The 19403-nt window shown below is 40.5% G+C and overlaps 2 protein-coding genes across 3 annotated transcripts; both read left to right on the top strand.

The window, feature by feature from the left end:
* Nucleotides 1–911: 911 nt before the first annotated feature.
* On the top strand, nt 912–4379 carry arsk (arylsulfatase family, member K). The gene is made up of 8 exons (XM_058070889.1): nt 912–1086; nt 1501–1630; nt 1709–1868; nt 2108–2390; nt 2457–2628; nt 3026–3250; nt 3348–3563; nt 3652–4379. Exons 1-8 carry the CDS (start codon nt 982–984, stop codon nt 3924–3926), a joined length of 1566 nt encoding a protein of 521 aa, XP_057926872.1. The 5' UTR covers nt 912–981; the 3' UTR covers nt 3927–4379.
* A 237-nt stretch (nt 4380–4616) lies between these two features.
* On the top strand, nt 4617–19239 carry skic3 (SKI3 subunit of superkiller complex). 2 transcript variants are annotated; one of them, XM_058071622.1, is made up of 41 exons: nt 4617–4660; nt 4971–5069; nt 5158–5301; nt 5381–5472; nt 5547–5622; nt 5697–5843; nt 5925–6023; nt 6107–6212; nt 6325–6465; nt 6743–6841; nt 6921–7045; nt 7168–7254; nt 7342–7445; nt 7522–7648; nt 7719–7898; nt 7976–8100; nt 8185–8435; nt 8524–8626; nt 9093–9278; nt 9376–9514; nt 9597–9675; nt 9805–9866; nt 9951–10007; nt 10107–10175; nt 11544–11618; nt 11737–11878; nt 13060–13153; nt 13626–13703; nt 13816–13940; nt 14027–14150; nt 14309–14533; nt 14647–14719; nt 15025–15078; nt 15303–15414; nt 15625–15753; nt 15906–16030; nt 16162–16326; nt 16702–16854; nt 16984–17114; nt 18171–18300; nt 18411–19239. In XM_058071622.1, the coding sequence occupies exons 2-41, from the start codon at nt 4980–4982 to the stop codon at nt 18486–18488; spliced, it is 4701 nt and encodes a 1566-aa protein (XP_057927605.1). In that variant the 5' UTR covers nt 4617–4660; nt 4971–4979; the 3' UTR covers nt 18489–19239. The 2 variants fall into 2 exon arrangements, with proteins under 2 accessions (XP_057927605.1, XP_057927606.1); XM_058071623.1 differs by lacking the exon at nt 4617–4660 and adding an exon at nt 4727–4769.
* The last annotated feature ends 164 nt before the right edge of the window (nt 19240–19403 follow it).

Below are 19403 nucleotides of genomic sequence, written 5' to 3'. Positions count from 1 at the left end.
ACTTGCCCAAATGAACCAGATGAACCAGAGAAAATACACCAGCGTTTGTTTCAACCGAACCAAATAATAAAATAGTAATAAGTGTGAATGCATCAATACTCTTGCCTCACCTGGGGCCTATCCTTCAGCTGCACTGTATGCCTTCACAATAACCCAAACAAATGCCCCAACACTCCATGTAAATCACCATTTTGCACCATTTACACCTATAAGCAAGAGAACCCATATATGACCCAAAAAAGTGCAGTGGGTGTTGTTATTTTTGCATCAAAAATGTGGAAAAAAAGTCATTCATAAATGGGGGGCAGGGATCTCATTGTGTTTGGGCCAGAAAAATAACACTAACAAGCTCAAAGCGCCACCTGCCGGCCACTGAGGTTACGCCCCAGTGATGCTACACCACCTGTTTGAGCAGCACTGCATATCCATTGTTTTTGTCACTACAAAACGATTACAGACTTGCAGGTTGGATTCCCCAACCCCTTCTAAATCCCAAAATGAGGAAAAGCCACTACCGTATGTGTCACCTATAATGTGTGTCTATTTCATAAATTAAGTATATGTGAAATGATGCATTTGGTTAATCACAACTCTCAAACCAACACATAATGTACTAGTTTTGTTTAGTATAAATTGATCCTTTTATTAATCTAAATACTTTTTGTGCTATCCTTAATACTGTAGTGTGTTTATTTTTCGAACGATAAATGCTGCCATCTAGCGACTAGAACGTAGAAATGCCCATTGTAAATAGTTTTTCGAATATTTGTGAAAATACAAATTCGACGAACGGGTTATTTATGTAGATGCTTATCTTTGATTTTGCATGATTTTTGTAGATGTTTGCTATTATATTTTAACTTTTCGTTTATTGTATTATCACTACGCTAACAATTAATCTTATTTTGAAAATGTAACCCGGATGCTTTAAGTGTCCCAACAATTTCAGGAAATGTTTGCAGTTTTCTAATCAAAATCAGTATGGCTCTAATAATGATTTTGATTTATGTGTTTCAAATGTATATTGGATGTTTGTGTCATAACGTTCCAAGACCTAACATCGTGATGGTGATGGCTGATGCGTTTGTAAGTAGAACGTTGACACATTGATACTAAATCGTTATGTACGTGTGAACACCTCAATTAACCAGAAATATATGGAAATAATGCAATATCACGTTCCCCTGTGCTAATGACTTTCAATACTTTCAAAATCAACAACGCTGCCTTTACTAAAATGATCAGGTTCAGTTTTGATTGACACTGCCACCATATAGTGTAGTATACTGTACATGTTGTTTGCAGTAGTATATGACTGCACTACATTATACAGTGTTTTATTATTATAAAGTATGTTCACCTCGTATAGCAAAATAGCTGTACAGCACTGCCAACTACAACATACAGCTATGTGAATACCGAAATTGATACAGATTTAGATGAGATGACATTAGTGCAGTTAGTGACCATTGTGCACTGTCGTGTTGTTTTTTTTTGCAGGAGGGAAGGTTAACATTTGATCCTGGCAGCAAAGTTGTGGACTTACCATTCATAAACTACGTCAGAGAGCTGGGGAGCACCTTCATAAATGCTTATACCAACTCACCCATATGCTGTCCATCCAGAGCAAGTAAGCCGTCATTCTGTATCATTATACATCCATCAAAATTGGATCGTAAATCAATTATGTGTGTTATCTCTGTGTTAGCCATGTGGAGTGGACAATTTGTTCACCTAACCCAGGCGTGGAACAATTACAAGTGTCTTGATGCAAATGCGACCACGTGGATGGATTTGCTGGAAAAGAATGGATATCTTACCAAGATGGTGGGCAAGCTTGACTACACCTCAGGGCAACACTCTCCCAGGTAGAAAGATGTTTATGGTGCCTTTTGCAAGCAATACACTCACTCAGAAAAGAGTTTTATATAGTGTGAGCATTCACTCGTTGGCCACATGTGCACACTATAACAAAACTAAAAATGTCTGCCTTTCCAAAGACAATAACGCTGAGTTTGGATGCACATTCTCATAGAAGTATACATTTAACAACATGTTCATTATTGCATCAGTATGGTTTTAACGCATTGCTACATTTACATTACAGTAATCGTGTCGAAGCCTGGACCCGTGATGTCCACTTCCTGCTGCGCCAAGAAGGCCGACCTGTCACACAATTCGTTGGGAACGCGTCAACAGTGAGGGTGAACACTATTGACTGGAAAAACACTGACTTGACCACACAGTGGATCCGCCAGTGGGCTGCGTCCTCACATCGGCCCTTTGCCCTTTACCTCGGCCTCAATTTACCTCACACCTATAAGACTGACTCCTTAGGACCCACTGCCGGAGGATCCACATTCCGCTCATCTCCCTATTGGCTGAAAAAGGCAGGCATTGTGTATCTTTTGTTCCCAAATGGTTTCCCTTCATTCATTCTTCTTTGATGTTTCCAGGTTCATTCCGATCTCATCTCAGTTCCCACATGGCTGCCATTGTCTGCCATGCACCCTGTGGACTACTACTCCACCTTCACCAAAAACTGCAGCGGGGTGTTCACAAAGGAGGAAGTTAGAAGAATCCGAGCCTTCTACTATGCCATGTGTGCTGAAGCAGATGCCATGCTGGGTTGGTGTACCACATTTTATGTCAGCAGTCATATCATCTATACATCAGGGTTCCATTAGCATGTCCAAGTCATAATATTTGCTTTGGATCATTGGCCTGTTTTGCTTTCTATCATTCTAGTTAACCTTGGTTTAATCTTGTCAGGGTGTTTTTTTAAACATGTTTTCTGACTTGTTTTTTTTGTTATTGAGCGTCATCACTGATGAAGGTGTCTGCAATGGAGGGCTGGTCTATAGATTCCATATTTCACAAACTTATTGACCGCATAGGATGTCTTTACAGTCTGCGTTGTTTCAAATCCTTTGTGGTGGTTCACGAAGGCAAAATCACACCAAAAAAACTCTCATTGTTCAACTAAACTATCACACTATGTCTCCCACTCTTCGTCCCTCATTAGGACAGGTGATTTCAGCACTGAGAGACACAGGCTTGCTCAACAACACTGTAGTGATCTTCACAGCTGACCACGGAGAGCTGGCCATGGAGCACCGGCAGTTCTACAAGATGTCCATGTTTGAGGGAAGCGCCCATGTTCCTTTGCTTGTCATGGGGCCAGGGCTGGTGTCGGGCCAACAGGTCAACCAGCTTGTGTCTTTGGTTGATGTCTATCCTACTGTACTGGGTATAGAATGTTATTATTTAAACATATATTGATTTATACAGTATGGCTTTTATTGGTGCATATACTTAAAAATGTGTGTTTAATGCATTTTTTGTAGATATTGCAGGTATTTCAGGAGAAGGCAATCTCAGTGGCTACACGCTGCTTCCTTTTCTATCGAAGTACCACACGTTTTCCAAGAGGCAACATCCAGACTGGGTTCTGAGCGAATACCATGGCTGCAATGTCAACGCTTCTACATACATGTTAAGAAGTGGTCGTTGGAAATACATCGCCTATGCAGATGGACTAACTGTGCCTCCTCAGCTTTTTGGTAAGTTTTAGAATGTATTCTTGCATCACTGATTCATACATAAAAGGAAATAATATAACTTGTAGCTATGTTTTGTTCTCCACTGCAGACCTAACACAAGACAAGGAAGAACTTCATAACATGGCCTTCAAATTCCCTAATGTGCAAGCACAATTAGATAAGCGGTTACGCAGCATTGTAGATTACCCAAAGGTTTCTGAAACTGTCCATCTCTACAACAAAGAAGCATTTAGTTCCTGGCAACGCAGTGTAGGAAGTAACTATAGCCGGGACATTGCTAATCTCAGGTGGCATGTCGATTGGCAGAAAGATGCTTTAACCAATGAAAGACATATTGACAAGTGGCTGCATGACTCCTTGTGATGTATATGCAATATAGGGTTTTCAAAGTGTCACATTGAGCTTTCCTCTCAGAATATAATACCTGATAAACTGATTTTCCTGAGCATATTTTGTACAGTTTTCCGTTCACAGAGTCAGTGTTTGAAGTGAAATCAATTAATTTTATCTTTGGACATGTCTACACTTTGAAAATATGTTTTTCTTAATTTTTTTAAAGCCGAGGGAGACCCACCGCACACTTTGAAAATCCCTGCAATACTTTATTACCCTATGTATTTCTTGTGGTTAAAATTTCACTTTTGACTTTTATCCTTGAACATTTTTAGCCATCTTCAGTCATATGGCTTTTTGTATTATTATGTTTATTTTCTGCCATTATTAACATAAGCAAATATTTTTATACACAGTTTAATTATTTTAAATGCTGTAATTTTTCTAATGATGAATAATATATTTATTAATAAAACATTTGTATACCGTGTTGTATCTATGTCTACATTTTATTCAATATTTTTAAATAATAATTAAGATTTAGATTATCACAATTAAAGTTGAATTCCCCCAAATTTATCAACATCCCAGAATTACAATTAATTGAGTAATATTAGCATAACTATTTTGTAGGTTTGGCAAACTTAACTGCACTAAAACTCTTCAATAGGCTAAACAGTTACTCTTTATTTTGAAAGGGTTTTGATTGACTTACCTTGCACATCCGGGTCAGGCAGTCGCTGCGCAAGTTGTCGACGTAAACAGTGGGTGTTTACACGTTCTATTCCTTTAATTCAATATACAATAAAAAAAACAATAAACACATACCTAACTATATAAACTGAATGTTTTCTACGCGTTTGACGCCAACTGGTAATGTTTACCAGTGTCAGAAACAAGCTAGTCGTTACCTAAATGCTATATTTACTAGGTTCTACTCATGTTAAATTGTAGCTTCTTCTCGCTTTCGAAGCGATTCTGTATTATTTGATAAATGATAATGAACTACAAGCGTCAATAACGTATTTAGTTTGCGAAAAATCGTTGCTGATGTTTGTCTTCCTGTTGTTCAAGAACAACACGATGTCGAGTAAAGAAGTCAAAGCCGCCCTGAAAAGTGCAAGAGATGCCATTAAAAATAAAGAGTTCAAGGAGGCACTAAAACACTGCAAGGTAAGGGAAAGTAATATGTTTTCTGGTTGTGATGAATACAGTGTAGAATTTCATATGCTGCATGTCCGCCTATGTTATGTGGTGGCAGGCTGTCTTGAAGCTTGATAAGAGCAACTACAATGCATGGGTGTTCATTGGCCTGGCTGCCTGCGAGTTGGAGCAACCAGATCAGGCGCAGACAGCCTACAGGAAGGCTGTGGAGTTGGAGCCTCAGCAGCTACTGGCGTGGCAGGTAATGTGGGAAATATAGTCAAAGAATACACAATGTTTCTGTATGATCCATTTTTAAATGTAATACTTTTGTCTTGTAGGGCTTGGTAAATTTATATGAGAAAACAGATCAGTGGGATTTCAAACTCGAGCTACCTAACGTTTATCAGAAGCTTGTTGAGCTCTATGCAAGGTAATCTTCGCCAAAAGGCCTCTTCATTTATTTGAACGTAGCATCATTGTGTGTTGAAAATCCTTCGTCCTCAGCTCTGACAAAAACAAGTGCTATGAGGTGATTGGAAAGCTGAGAGAAATACATAAAAATGACAAGGAATATTCCAAGGTATGCCTCTTATACTGTATTCGCAGAACACATAATATCAACATGTTTGATCGTGCTTGTCTTTATGTACATAGTTGGCAAACGTATGGCTGCAATTTATCCATCTGAAAGAGGAAGATGGTGTAGACAAGAAGGAATTACTTCAGCTATGGAAAGAGATGACATGCTTCCTGTCCGACTGCCTTAATGAGAATGAGCAGGACACAGAAAGTCAAAAGCATGTAAGGTTTGCAACAATATTTAGACAAAAGAAATATTTCTATATCTACTATTAAAATGTTGATTTTGCTGTTGTGTATCAGTTAATCATGGCTTTTGAGAAGGCTCTGCTTCTTGTCGATCCCACACCGGGAGAGGAACACCGGAAGCTCTCATGCGACTACATCAAATGTCTTTCTAAGGTCAGTGCAGGGTCTGTGTTATCAGACATCTTGTCAACGATTAATATAAAATCTTTGAATCATTTTGTGTGCTTTATCTGCAGCTGCCTGAAGAAGAGAAAATTAAAGCGGGGTGTGAATCCATGCTGTCCCTGTACCCTACCCAGAGTTATCCTCTTGAAGTTCTCTGTTCTCAATACCTCAAAAAAGGTCTTTTGTGCATTAAACACCACCTAGCACCAACTCATTAACAGATACATCCGACAGTGACAAACATCTACTGTATTTATACCTTAGCAGATATGAATGTTGTGTTTGGCAGGTGTTCAGAGTGAGGATGCTGCCAGTTGTTTTTCAAGGCTTCGTGATTTGGCCCCAGACCACGGTTTGTGTGACTTGGGATTTGGCACAAAAGCACTTCAAGAGGGCAGGTTTAAAGATGCCATTGAGGAACTTGCGCGAGGTTTGTTTGCATGTGAATACATACACTCAGGCCACTATTTCATTAGGTACACCTGCAGAGTTGAATGCACTAATTTAAGAGCTCTATCTCTCAGTGCAGAGGTGTAGAACTGCACTGCATCAGACTGAGTGATATTTCTAATATGGTCATTTTGATTATCATATTACGTAAATATAGTTCTTGTATTGGATCTTATTAGCTTGTGCAGGTGTACCTAATGCAATGTCAATTTTTATTGTTACCGTATTGAGTCGTGACTTCTTTCCTATTTTATTAGGATTGAAGAAGATTAACTTCAGTCCAGCTTGGTACAGTCAAGCAGAGGCTCAGCTTAAAGTTCACAAATATACAGACTGCTCTAAATCCTGTGCCCAAGGTATCATACATTATACAGATGTATTACGAAAAAAAGCTTGTATAACAAGATGTTTGTTTTTGTGCTCGGGGTGCAACAGGTTTAACAGTGTGTGCATCTGGAGACAAGGAACTAAGGAACAAGCTGTTGAAGCTGAGGTTTGAGGCTTTGGTCAGGAGTGGGGGGGAGAAGGCTGCAGACCAGGCTTTGGAGATATTTTTTCTGGTAAAACTGCAAGAAGTGAAGTACACTGTCACCATCACTCTATTTACATGGACTACTATAACCTGAGTGTTCAGCTAATGCTAAATAAACATCTAAGTATGTTTTGCCTTCCTGTCTTTTAGATCCCTGATGCTGTGAAAGACCTCTCATTAGTAGCTCTTAAAGGTCATGCGTATCTTAACAAAGGACAATTAGATGAAGCATTAAAGGTCAGTTTTTAACGCTGCCTCTGTAAATGTTTGACATTCGCATCTTATGATTTATGAAGTAAAACGTTCTAACTATATCTTCTGGAGGTGTCGTTGCCTCTGTTGGCCTCCAACCCAAACCTGTCCGAGGCTTTGATGCTGAGGGGACTGGCATACTTAGCTGAGAACAAGCAGCAGCAAGCAGAGCAGAGGTAAAAACAAGAGCTCAGTGTTTCTCCACATTCTGCACCTTAGAAAACAACCTAGTCCGTTTTTCATGTGATCCAGTTTCCTCAAGGCAGCAGAACAAAGCCCAGACTGTGGTGAGTACTATTTCGTGCTGGGACAGCTCTACTGGACCATGGGAGAAGAGACCCGTAAAGACAGAAGCAAAGCACATTCTCATTTGCTCAAGGTAAGTAACAAAAATACATGTTGCATAAAAAAGCACATTTGTTCATAAGCCTCATTTGTGTGTATGTCAGGCTGCAAAGTTGGACCCGCACCTTAGTTGTGTGTTCCGATACCTTGGACATTATTATCGGGAGGTGGCAAACGACACAGGGCGGGCACGTGGCTGTTATAAGAAGGCCTTTGACTTGGACAATGACGATGCTGAGTCTGGAGCGGCAGCAGTCGATCTCAGCATGGCTCATGAAGATATGGTAAATAGTTTGATGTCACTCTTTTTCTTTTAAACTCTCTGCTGTGTTTATTTTCCACATTATCTTTGCTGTTACAGAATTCTGCCTTAGCAATACTCCAGTCTGTGACTGAGAAGGCTACCCCAGGTTCTGCCAAATGGGCCTGGATGAGACGAGGGCTTTACTACCTCAAGATTGGAAAGCATCAGCAGGCTATTGCAGAGTAAGAAGGCCAAACTAAAGGAGGGTCATTTTCTTTTTGTATCTTTAAGGATGTTATTGATCGTGTTGTATTATGTGTTTGTAGTCTGCAGGCAGCTCTGAGAGCAGATCCCGAGGACTGGGTGTGTTGGGAGTGTTTAGGAGAGGCATACCTAAATCGCCAGAGTTTCACAGCAGCTCTAAAGGCCTTTGGGAAGGCGCACAGTCTCCATCCTTCCTCCATTTATAGCGTCTACCAGGCTGCTGCGATCAAACAGAACCTGGGCAAGTTTGAAGAGGCCGTAGCTGAGTATTTGCAAATTACAGCACAGCACGACTACATTCCCGCTCTTAAAGGTATGCTTTGTGTGTTGCTGAACACTACACAAGTGCCTATTCACTGACTGAGGGACGTTTAATTAGATTTGAATGATGTGCTATTGAGGTCTCGGTGAGTGTCAGCTCTCCTTGGCAAAAAGTTTAATGGAGGACTGCAGAGACGGCAGAGCCCTTGACCTGATTGAGCAAGCTATACGGAACCTCTTCAAGTAAGTCATAATTAGAACTGTGGGGATTCTGTCTGCTGTGTGTTAGTGTCTACTATTTCAAGTGATATAATGCTTTAATCTATGTTTGATTTGGAATGCTTTTTTTGTGTTCTTCATATTTTATTCATATTGACACAATCAATAGTTTGTGTGTGTGTGTAGCTTCACCCTTTAGGTACTATTCATTGTACCTGGTACCCCAAACACTGTACTGTACTGTACACTTTTACAATGAAAACCCCCCAAAACAACCAAGCAAGTTCTCTTCAGTGTAGTACAATATGTATTTTGTTTCAATTGTAAAGGGTTCCAATATATTGTCCTACTTTGCAGTACACTTATTGTGTGAGGTGGTGCTAAACATTGGCGTTGATTTTGCTAAGAAAGAAACCGAAAGCAGATGAAACACTACCGTCATTGCTCGAAATCTGGCTTATGTGTGTTTTTATTGGACTGTCTCTTGCAGGGCTGTGGTGTTGCGTTCTGACCTGTCCTGTTTATGGAAACTGCTGGGAGATGCCTGCTCTGCTGTCAGAACAGTGTCTCCAAACAGGGCTCAGGTTCAGGTGCCGGCAGCACTGGCAGCTGGTTTGGACCCACACGCTCAGGTTCATGGGCTAAACCAGACTCAGATACTTAGACTTGCTGAGAAGTATGAGACACCTGGAAGTTAAATCTTCCATCTTAAATACATGTGCAATGCTTTCATTCCCTTCAGCATGGTACACATTGTGTGTTTGTGTCCACAGGTGTTACACTCGTGCTTTGAAGCTAATGCCAGAGGTTGCCAGCCTCTGGTATGACCTCGGACTCAACTTCTATTATCAAGCTCACCTGGCCTGTGATGCAGCGGCAGACCAGTCATTACTTCTTGAGAAAGCACAACAAGTACTAATTTAGTGTCCATAACATAGCTGCATTTTTTTCCATACCACATGTGTTCTTTAAACTTACATTCTGCCATTCTTAGTGTTTAAGGAAGGCGATCATGATGGAAAGTGGCAACCACAGCTACTGGAATGCTCTGGGAGTGATCAACACAAGCACAGGTACAGTATTGCATATAACATGTAAATTACTTTGATAGTCGGTGTGTATCTTTAATAATCAGTTTACGAGCAGGTCAACTGTGCAGACTAAACTGCAAAGTAATTTTAACCTTTTTTCTGTAACATCAGGTCTGCAGAACTTGGCTCTTGCACAGCATTGCTTTATCAAATCCATTCAAGTTGAACCAAATGTATGTATGATGGGTTTGATAGAGACATATGGAGTTGAGATATTCAAATGTTTTTGTAAGGATTTATTTAATACTCATTTATAGAATGTTGTTGCCTGGACCAACCTTGGTACCCTGTATATGAAGAAGGACAATATAGAGGTGTGTGTTTCATGAGGCATTTCAATTTGACTGTTACTGTTTTACATTATTGCGGACTGATACTAAGATTTGTTAATGTCTTTTTTTTTTCCTGGTTAGCTTGCACATGAGGCCTTTAAGGTTGCACAGTCGTTGGAGCCGCTCTCTGTCAACTGCTGGATTGGCCAGGTAAGCTGTTTCTGAATGGCTGCTTTGAAATAAAATAACCCGGAGCAACAATTACAGATGATTGTGTGAATACTGAGAGACTTATCTTTGAATTCAAGCTAAGGTTATTGTGCATCAACATAAAATCTAAAATGTGCTAAAATCTAAAATTAGCTACTGTTTTCCTCAGCCCCAAATCTTACTGCTGGCAAAATATGAGTTTTTCAGCAAGACGTTTGAAAGCAGCATCATTCAGAAAAACAGCGGTGCTGATCAGTGTATAATTGAAACGTGTACACATGTGTTACACATGCACACATTCACGTGCACACACAGTTCATTTGCAAATGTGAAAATTGTAAATAGTTTATAGTGTTAAACAATTTGTTGTGTTGTTTAGACATTTTTGCTAAATGTATATGGCAAAATTTATATCAAAGTGAAAGTTATGTTTGAAATGTATCTTTTCACAAAAAGCATGTTTTCTCCCTTTTTATGTTGAGAACTGATATTTTGCTGAAACTTGCCTATATTGTACAGCTACTAAATAATGGGAAAAGCTAGAAACAAACTTTATTTTCTGATGAAAGATAAGGAGAAAACTGTTAATGCCAAGATGAAAGGTTAAAACTCCGGCTGTCAGAAATAACCTGTTAGTGGTAATAACTAATTCATTCATTCATTTTCTACTGCTTATCCTCACAAGGGTTGAGGGCGAAAAATCCGAAAGAAACAAACAATCTTTTAGTGTAATTAATGCATGTGCACCAGTGCAAGCATGCCTCTGTTATGACAGCAGACTGACTCACAGTGAAGCTTCCCCACACAATCACAGCCTGACACTCTTTTATAATTTAAACCTAAACACATCAACAGTAGTCCAACACAATGTACTGTATGTACAGTCACACACATCTCTAAGCTGTTCAGCCTGGGAACAACACTTCCTCATTCTCATTACAAGAAAGCGAGATGCATTCAGGGACAATACAAACATGGCTTTATTGTGCGTGTGTGTAAATAAACACGAAGGTAAAGACAAGTTCTGCTACTATTAAAGGGACTAGTGTTCCACTTGTGTGGTATCTTTTAGCTTGATTGACATTCATTCATGTTAATACATGAATACATGTTAATACATACCAATATATATATAATACTGTCCTGTAACTTATCTTTCTGTTCATTAAATACAGTAGAAATTGGCATATTGCAGGCATAGTTGCTAATGGTGATTAATCATGATTAACCATTTAAAAAAACGGATCAATCTGATGACAAATTGAAATCATTTGACAGCCCTAGTTCAAACATTACTGCTCTGCTGAATCATGTCACGTGTACTTAATGGGGAAAAACAGCATAGATAATCTTTTGTCACCCTGTCAGGCCCTCATAGCTGAGAAAGTGGGAAGCTATGACACCATGGATCTTTTTAGACACACCACGGAACTCTGCACACATGTATGTGACCACCACTTTTTTTTCAATCTTCAATTTAAAGCCTTTTTCTACCACTTTTACTAAAAATGTAATCATTTCTCCATTTGTTTCTCATTCCTCACCTCCATTACCCCCCCAGATGGAGGGAGTGAAGGGTTATGCCTACTGGGTGTGTTCCACCTTGCTGGATGAGAGCAATCGAGACTCTGAACTGTACCGCTACAACATTGTCCAAATGAACGCCATTTCTACGGCCCACGTGGCACTCAGCAAGTACACTGGTACGCCATCAAAATCTATGTGACACACACTGTGAAATTTTAAGACCAGTTGAAAATTGTCAGAAATAACATTTTACACTATGGGATCTCAAGGAGGTTCTGAAGTCAAGCTTCAAAATGCCAAAAGAAGAAATGGGAGTGAGACAAAAAAACAACAACAACCATTTCAAACAAGCCTTAGTACCGTCACTGATCCGTCAGTGTTTATGTTAAACACGGGTAGTCTGGCAAAAAATGTGCAACGACCACATGTTCACTACTGATGTCAAGATTGTCTGCACTTAGTAAAGTCAGGGGTCTCTACCTAGTAGCTCATGAGCTACCAGTAGCTCCTAACCACTTTTCATGTAGCTCTCCAAAGGGTTTATTCATTTATTATCAAATCCCATTCCCACAAAATTAGAAAGCGGGGTTCGGCAGTAGTCCAAAAGTCCTCTTGTCCCCGAGTGTGACCAATCACAGCGGAGTGGGCATGCCCTGAGGTGGGCCGTGGGTGGAATAAATGAAAACAGACAGAAATACGGCTGGAATAGGTGCAGATTCTGGAAGATCTAGAAAGCTTTATTTGCGGGTTATCGTGTGTAGCTGCGCCATAGGAGTCCACAACTCAATAAAAATATAATAATAAATCATCTTTAAATTCTTGGACATGTATTTTTATCCATGCCACAAATATTGGGCTTTTATTCAGGAAAGTGCTTTTAGCAAGTCAGAATCTTCATCATGCATTGCATGTACCATGTGATGATCCGACCTTCATATAAAGTTGCCTTTTGGTCTCCTCCAATCTCTCCATCCATTGCGTCCCGTGCCCGTTTCCATACGGTCAGCAAGTGACATTTCCATTTTCTGTGTTTAAAAAGATTTTTTTTTTGCCTTTGCCATCAAGAGATCATGACAGCGTGAATACCTGACAGAAAATTAAATTGAATCCACATTTTTGCCAAGATTTTGACGTTTGACGGCTGTGGGCTTAAACCTTTGATCAGCTGATCTATTTCAGTTTAATTTTTGTTTGCAATTAATTGCTTACTTAATTTTTTTGTTTCACTTTTTCACTTTCTTCTTTTGTACATTTTACAGCTTTACTTAGAACCTTTTAAGATCCAACAGTGCAAAATGTACATTTTTGCAATTTTTCAATTGGAGGGACTTGTGTGAACCTGAACTTTGCCCTCCAGAAAGGATCCAGTCTGATGCCGATGCCTTCATCATGCTGGGTTACCTAACGGAACGTCTACAGTTGAAGAGGCAGGCTGTACAAGCTTACCAAAGGTACGTTCAAATACACATTTTTACTAAAAATGCTTAAAAAGATGGATATTTTCAAACAAAACTGACAAACCAAACAATCATGACAAACAAAACATGACAGGTCTGATTTATTTGGGACACTCACACTCAAGCAAGGCTCCATTCTTGTCTGATACCATGCACATTAGACTTATTTTCTCATGGCTCCATCTTCTGGATGGAGTGTCTCACATATCCCAGTACAAGCAGACTGGAACAGCACATATAACTTCCTCATTCTGCACCTTAATCCTGGCCTGCACTTAAATTTCATAGGTCATTACTTGATGCATGTGCCACACAGTTTTGTGGTTGTAGTTTAGTCCTTGCTACCAAACTTAAACTGCAGTCAAAACATAACATCCCCCGAGAGTTATGTGCTCCTGATGGTAATAATAATTCATTTTGTTAGATTTTCTTGTGTGTGATTTTACTTTATATTTTTTCTACTCAGAGCTGTCGAGTTGCTTCAGACCACATCCCTCACACAACAGCTATGTTTTGCTCGGAGCAACTATGCTCGTGCTTTATGGTGAGAAATCAGTATTTATAGATATTTACAAAATTTGTCTGTCTGAAATGCACATGTAAATGCTCTGCATCAAACCAACTCTCTACATTGTGTCCTATAATGTTCCTCACAGTGCTTGTGGTCGGTGTGAGGAGGCAGTCAATGTTTATAACTCCACCTCACTGGAGGAACTCTGTGATCTGGCAGGCTTGGCTCTGGCCTACTGTAAGGCTGGACGCATCACAGAAAGCACTAGCGGTGCGTAATAGTCCAGAAGACCCGTGAGGCCATATGTAACATGCCCGAGTGACTGTGAAGGGTTTTATACAGTATGTTCTCTGTAGCTTACGAGCAGGCTCTGGCGATGGCTTCCAGTGAAAAAGAGACTGCATACGTCTTGACAGCGCTATCACTGCTGCAGCACCAGCAGGGTAATCTAGACTCTGCCAAGACCCTGCTATTCAAATGGTGAGTCCAATTATCTTGGTGTGAGATTTTGCGTTTCCCTTTAAATCACGCAGAGCACACAGCTGTTTTCAAGTTTAATTCCATAAAATTGTAATGTGATACGACCTGTATTCAGCTCTGCTGCATGCTGATTGACTGTTTGTCGTCTGTCTTTGGAGTTCCATGTTGAAGGAACCAGTTCCAGAGTCTCTCCTGTGTTTATGTGCCCTTGGATTGGCCCACAATGACACCACACTAGCTGCGGCTGCACGCACAGAGCTGCTCAAACAAGGCTCTTCCTCTGCAACTGTTGTAGAGCGGAGATGTCTTCTGACCTGCACCTTGCTGGCCCTGCAGGGCAACTACAGTGCTGTGCAAAGAGAGGCCTCCAGAGCTGTACACAGGTGAGGTGGCCAGGTACAACTGTGGAAAAAAATGTGTTATTTCTACATATAACTAAACAGGTGACCACATTATACTGGTCAAATAAATGCCTTGTTGCCTTTGCTGTTTTCAGCTATCCAGGGAACTCATCTCTGTGGTCACTACTGTCCAGATTGGTACCCCAGTATTACCCCAGGAAGTCAAATGTAAGTGTTAAAAAGGGGGTAGCGGGAGTTGGGACACTATGGAAAGATTCCAGGCAGAGAATGTTTTCATCATCTTTATTATGCATATGGATGGGCTCTTTTAGCGATATACGTATATGTGGTTTAGTCCACAGCAAGCTCGGCTTTGTCCAAAGGAGCGTAAGACATAACATAAGTGTTAAATAGACCTTTGGGCAGTAAGTCACCTTAAAACACAACACACTCACAAGAAAATGGTTTATGAACGCATTCATTGTCAAATGATGCTAACATGTAATATCATGCTATTCTTTGGTGTCTTGCAGGGAGGAGCAATGGCCGGACATGTTGCCTGTCTCTCCAGTATGACCCAGGGAAAGGTAGGTAAAATACACACATACGTATGATGCCACAATAATTACTGTTTGTATAGGCTGCTTTTATTTTTGTTTTGATTCATCACATTGTATATATTTTATGACAAAGCTATATTATGAGTGGATTAGTTGCAACAATGAACACTTAATCATTATGCATTGCAGAATACATTAGTTTCTCAAGTGTTTTCTAAATAGTGTATATTATTTTCCCTATTTGCTGACAGAGGGCGCTGCTGTACAGTGGAGTGAACCAATTAGCCAGTGGGAGACACTCTGGAGAGGATGCTCATAGGAATGCACTGAAGACCATGCAGAGAGCCGTGCTGCTCTGTCCTGGTAGATTTACAAACACTCACACTGCAACTTGCATGGATACATAGTGTGTGCATGTACATTTTTTTCGTGTACCTGATACTGTGTATAGCACAGTGTGATGCTGTTGATGAGAATTTGACATTACAATAACCATTCTTTCATTTAATGGAGCCCTTTATGCCACAGTTAATTATTTAATTTTTTCAAGTGTTACACTTCCTTGTCTTCCAGATGATCCATCAGCATGGGCAGGATTAATGGCTGCTTGTTACACAGAAAACACTTCCTCTTATCTCTTTGGGTCAACTGCTAGGAGGCGAGGACTAGAGCAAACCCTTATGTCTGTGGTTTCTGAAAAGGGTATGTGTGTTTTGTTTGTTGTTGTGTGTTGCATTAGGTATACATACTGAAAACCTGCTGATTCTTAGACAAAGTAAAATGCTGCACGTCTAATTATCTGTCCAATGAGTGTGTATTTCAGTATACACAGCTAACATACTTCTGTATTCCAGTGCATAACATTGCAGAGATGGAGCACGCCTTAGCCCAGACTCTGGAAGGATGGGTACTACAACAGGCAGTGAGTGGCCTCCTGCTAAGCAGACAGCTCGACCAGGCAGAAGCACTCTGCTCACAGGTGACACTTATTTATCATTCATTTATCATTCAGTTGTAGCTTTGTATGACGTATTATAGACAATGCTAACAGGGTTTATACATTACATAGGTTCCGTCTTTCATTATTGGTTGGCCTTTGCTTAATTTCAGGTGCTGAATGTTTCCCCAGAGCATTCTGCAATCGTGTTGTCACTGAGACAAGTACAATGTCAGCGCCTCCTTGAGCCCAGCGGCAATACTCTCCTTTCAGAGGCCGTGCTCGAACAACTCAGCAGCGCTGTGATGTCAAATCCCACCAATATCGGGGCATGGCATGTAAGATGACCTGTCACCTGTCACACGCTAAGCATCACTGGTCCATTGGGCAATCGTGTATTTTGTCATTTTTCACATTTGTCGACTTGACAACAATATACAGTACAAATATAAGTAGAAAAAATATTTTAAGTTGACTTGTTTTATATTGTGAAGGTCTGGGTAGATCAGAGGTATTGGGGTATTTTAATATATAATTAGTATGACTATACTAATTATATTCTGGAGTAGGACCACTGTGATAATGTCAAAATATCATTGTCACATATTGCTAATTATTCAATATAGTGGAAACTATTTGATATGTATTATGTTTCACTTTTATGTAAACTTACCTGTTGTCACATTCACAACTATCTCTGTGTCAATCTTCAGTGGTTGGCTGCGGTATACTGCAACCAGGGTCTGCTGGTCCAGGCAGTCCTGGCACTCAAGCAGAGCTTGCAGGTCGCCTCCCAGCTCGGCCTGCACAGCAGCCAAGTAGCCAGCCTGCTGCGACTCGCCCTGCTAGCCCTGCGGCCTTGCATGGTGAGTGTGGACATGAGCACTTTCTAAAGCCATCTACGGTCAGTAGGTGACAAACCAATCTGGTGATCGCCGCCATGGCTCCCTCACATTCATCCTCACCTCTGTGTATGTGTGTTGTAAACTTTTTAGGCAGGTGTCCCGGGAAGTGATTGGATAGATCTGGTCGGACAAGCCACTACAGAGGCTTTAAAGCTGGGCTCGTCCCCTGTGGCTCTGCTCTTCCAGGCCCTGCTTCAGTATGTTACCAAGATGGCTGCACGGTAGGGGGCTATGTATTATTCAACAATGGATCTTTGATTAACAATATCAAAGACACAAGGTTTCTCACTGTTTTAGTCCTGTGAAATAATGTAAGTAGAAATAATCTATTCCATGATCAAACTGTTGCCGTCATAATACCTGTTCATCCGACTCTAAGATGATTTCTCCAGCTGTCACAGTCGTATACTAAAGAAACGGCTTGCTGACCTCCATGTGGAGTGTCCTTCCAAGGCTTCTTTCAAGTAATCCCAGGACCAACCTCAACTTTGAGCATCAGTGCCAAATACTGTGACTTTCAACAATAGCTTCCTCTCTACAGTATATGTGATTGTCTTGCTCTTGATAAGATCAGTAGATAAAAAAAATCTATTTTTCCCTTTAATGAACACTCTTTGGCCTTGGGGAGTCCATGTATAGTTCCTTTATGCATAATATCAAAACAAGCCTATCGTTCATATCAATATAGACTGGATTTGATGTGGAGGTCTCATGTTTCAAGATGCCGCCGCAAGCTAGTTACTGCAGCTCTGTCTTCTGTGACTTTTTTAGTGTTTAACAGGCCTTTATTATTACTTTCTTATTGTTTTTTTGTGCCATACCGACCCCTTAAGCAAATGTGCAGCAATGGATGTTCATCTTGTTACATTTGTACATCTTGTTGCCGCTTGCTCCATTGTTTACACTTGGGAGCAGATGTTAACTTTGACCACCCCTTTGCTGTACCGAGCGACCGGAGATACGGAGGAGGAGAGGCTGCAATAATTGAAGTAAACAGCAAAAAACACGGTATAAAGGTTGCTGTATAAATACAGTATCAACCATGTTTACTGTCTGGCATCATGGGGAACGTGGGATCCTTCAGGAAAGGGCATCTGTAATATAAAGGGCTTAAGCCAAAAATCAGTATGTGGATCAAAAAGATCCGCTGTGTCAACCCCGTAATCAGGGAAAAAGCAGAAAGAAACAAACAAGCTGTACTGTGCCATCACTATGCTGTTATTATACTGCATGTGAGCTTACTCTTCAGTTTTGCTGCTTCTGTGTGTCCTTTACAGAGAAACTAGGCGACTATTAGAGAGACTGGTTTATGTCCCCAATCAAGAATTACCAGTGACTGTGGTGCAGGTGGCAAGCTGGTACCTGCTAAGACACCTGCATTGCAAAAACGACCAGGAGCTAATTCATGTAAAGCACAATTTAATCTTCATTCTGTACATTCAAGCATGAAAACATTTATAGATGAAGCCAGGTGCCACTTGACACGTTTGACACAATTTGCCTCACTTTTTTTGCAGGCACTTTTGGAGCACGCCAAAATGTGTGGAGATCAGCGACTGCTGGACTTGCATTCACAGCTTGTTTCTTCATCCTGAATGCTGCCATAGTAAATCACTTTCTTTAATATCCGCTTCAGGCCTAATTTGGCATGACATGATGGATTAAAGGGGACCTATTATACTTTTCTTCTTTTTAAACAGTTTTACTGACGTTTCACAACCTGAACTTTCTTATTTGGACATGCCAAGGTACGCTGTAGGCCTGCTCTCCCCACGCTCTGCTTTGCTGTGTTCACCGGTTTTTTAAACATGGGTAGACCCACAAATAAGCATGTAATGACCCCATTTGCACTACAGATGTTGTGCCAAGATTGCTTGCACTCAGTAAACGCAGAAATCGCTCAAGACTCTTTTCATATGGCTGTATGTTAAAAGAAGATATTTTAAAAAGATAAATCGCCATTTACTATCAACTCCTGTACCATCACAATTAGAAAGTGGGGTTTGGCAGCTGTGTGGAAGTCCTCGGGAGCGCTTGGAAGTGTGATCAATCACAGCGGAGCTCAGTAGGAGATGTACGGAGGAGGGCCACGGGTGGAGTAAATTACACATACCTTTTGGACGGGAGGCAAGAAACCCAAAGAAACACTCCACGAAGAGGTGCAGAGTCTGGAAGATCCACACACGATGCGGGCTATCATGTGTAGCTGGGGCAAAACTCAATACAACGGCCCGGAAATAAGTATAATAGGTCTCCTTTAAGTCTTAAAACTATCAAACATTTTAATGTCCAATTCAGTTTTTTATAAAATATCACTGGTGTCTTTTGTCATACTGAAATAAAGACTTTTGTTCACCATTTTGTCTCATATTGAATACATCTCATCATGAATGCATAGACTAAAATTATTCAATACTGTACTGTAGTACTAATCCCCACAGTGAGACTCCTTTTGCACGTGTGTATGTGCTACAGGCATCAGACCAGTCATCTTATTTGGTCAGAACGTC

This window comes from Doryrhamphus excisus, chromosome 4 (assembly GCF_030265055.1).
Source record: "Doryrhamphus excisus isolate RoL2022-K1 chromosome 4, RoL_Dexc_1.0, whole genome shotgun sequence".
Classification (NCBI taxonomy): domain Eukaryota; kingdom Metazoa; phylum Chordata; class Actinopteri; order Syngnathiformes; family Syngnathidae; genus Doryrhamphus; species Doryrhamphus excisus.
The sequence above is the reverse complement of the archived record's forward strand: the minus strand, read 5'-3'. Positions and strand labels throughout refer to the sequence as shown.

Bases quoted from the DNA above. Each gene is read 5' to 3' on its own strand.
- arsk (XM_058070889.1), top strand. From the start codon at position 982: ATGGCTCTAATAATGATTTTGATTTATGTGTTTCAAATGTATATTGGA. The intron at 2,629-3,025 runs GTTGGTGTACCA...GTCCCTCATTAG, and splicing joins TGAAGCAGATGCCATGCTGG to GACAGGTGATTTCAGCACTG. The intron at 3,251-3,347 runs GTATAGAATGTT...CATTTTTTGTAG, and splicing joins TGTCTATCCTACTGTACTGG to ATATTGCAGGTATTTCAGGA.
- skic3 (XM_058071622.1), top strand. From the start codon at position 4,980: ATGTCGAGTAAAGAAGTCAAAGCCGCCCTGAAAAGTGCAAGAGATGCC. The intron at 15,415-15,624 runs GTAGATTTACAA...CTTGTCTTCCAG, and splicing joins AGCCGTGCTGCTCTGTCCTG to ATGATCCATCAGCATGGGCA. The intron at 16,327-16,701 runs GTAAGATGACCT...GTCAATCTTCAG, and splicing joins CCAATATCGGGGCATGGCAT to TGGTTGGCTGCGGTATACTG.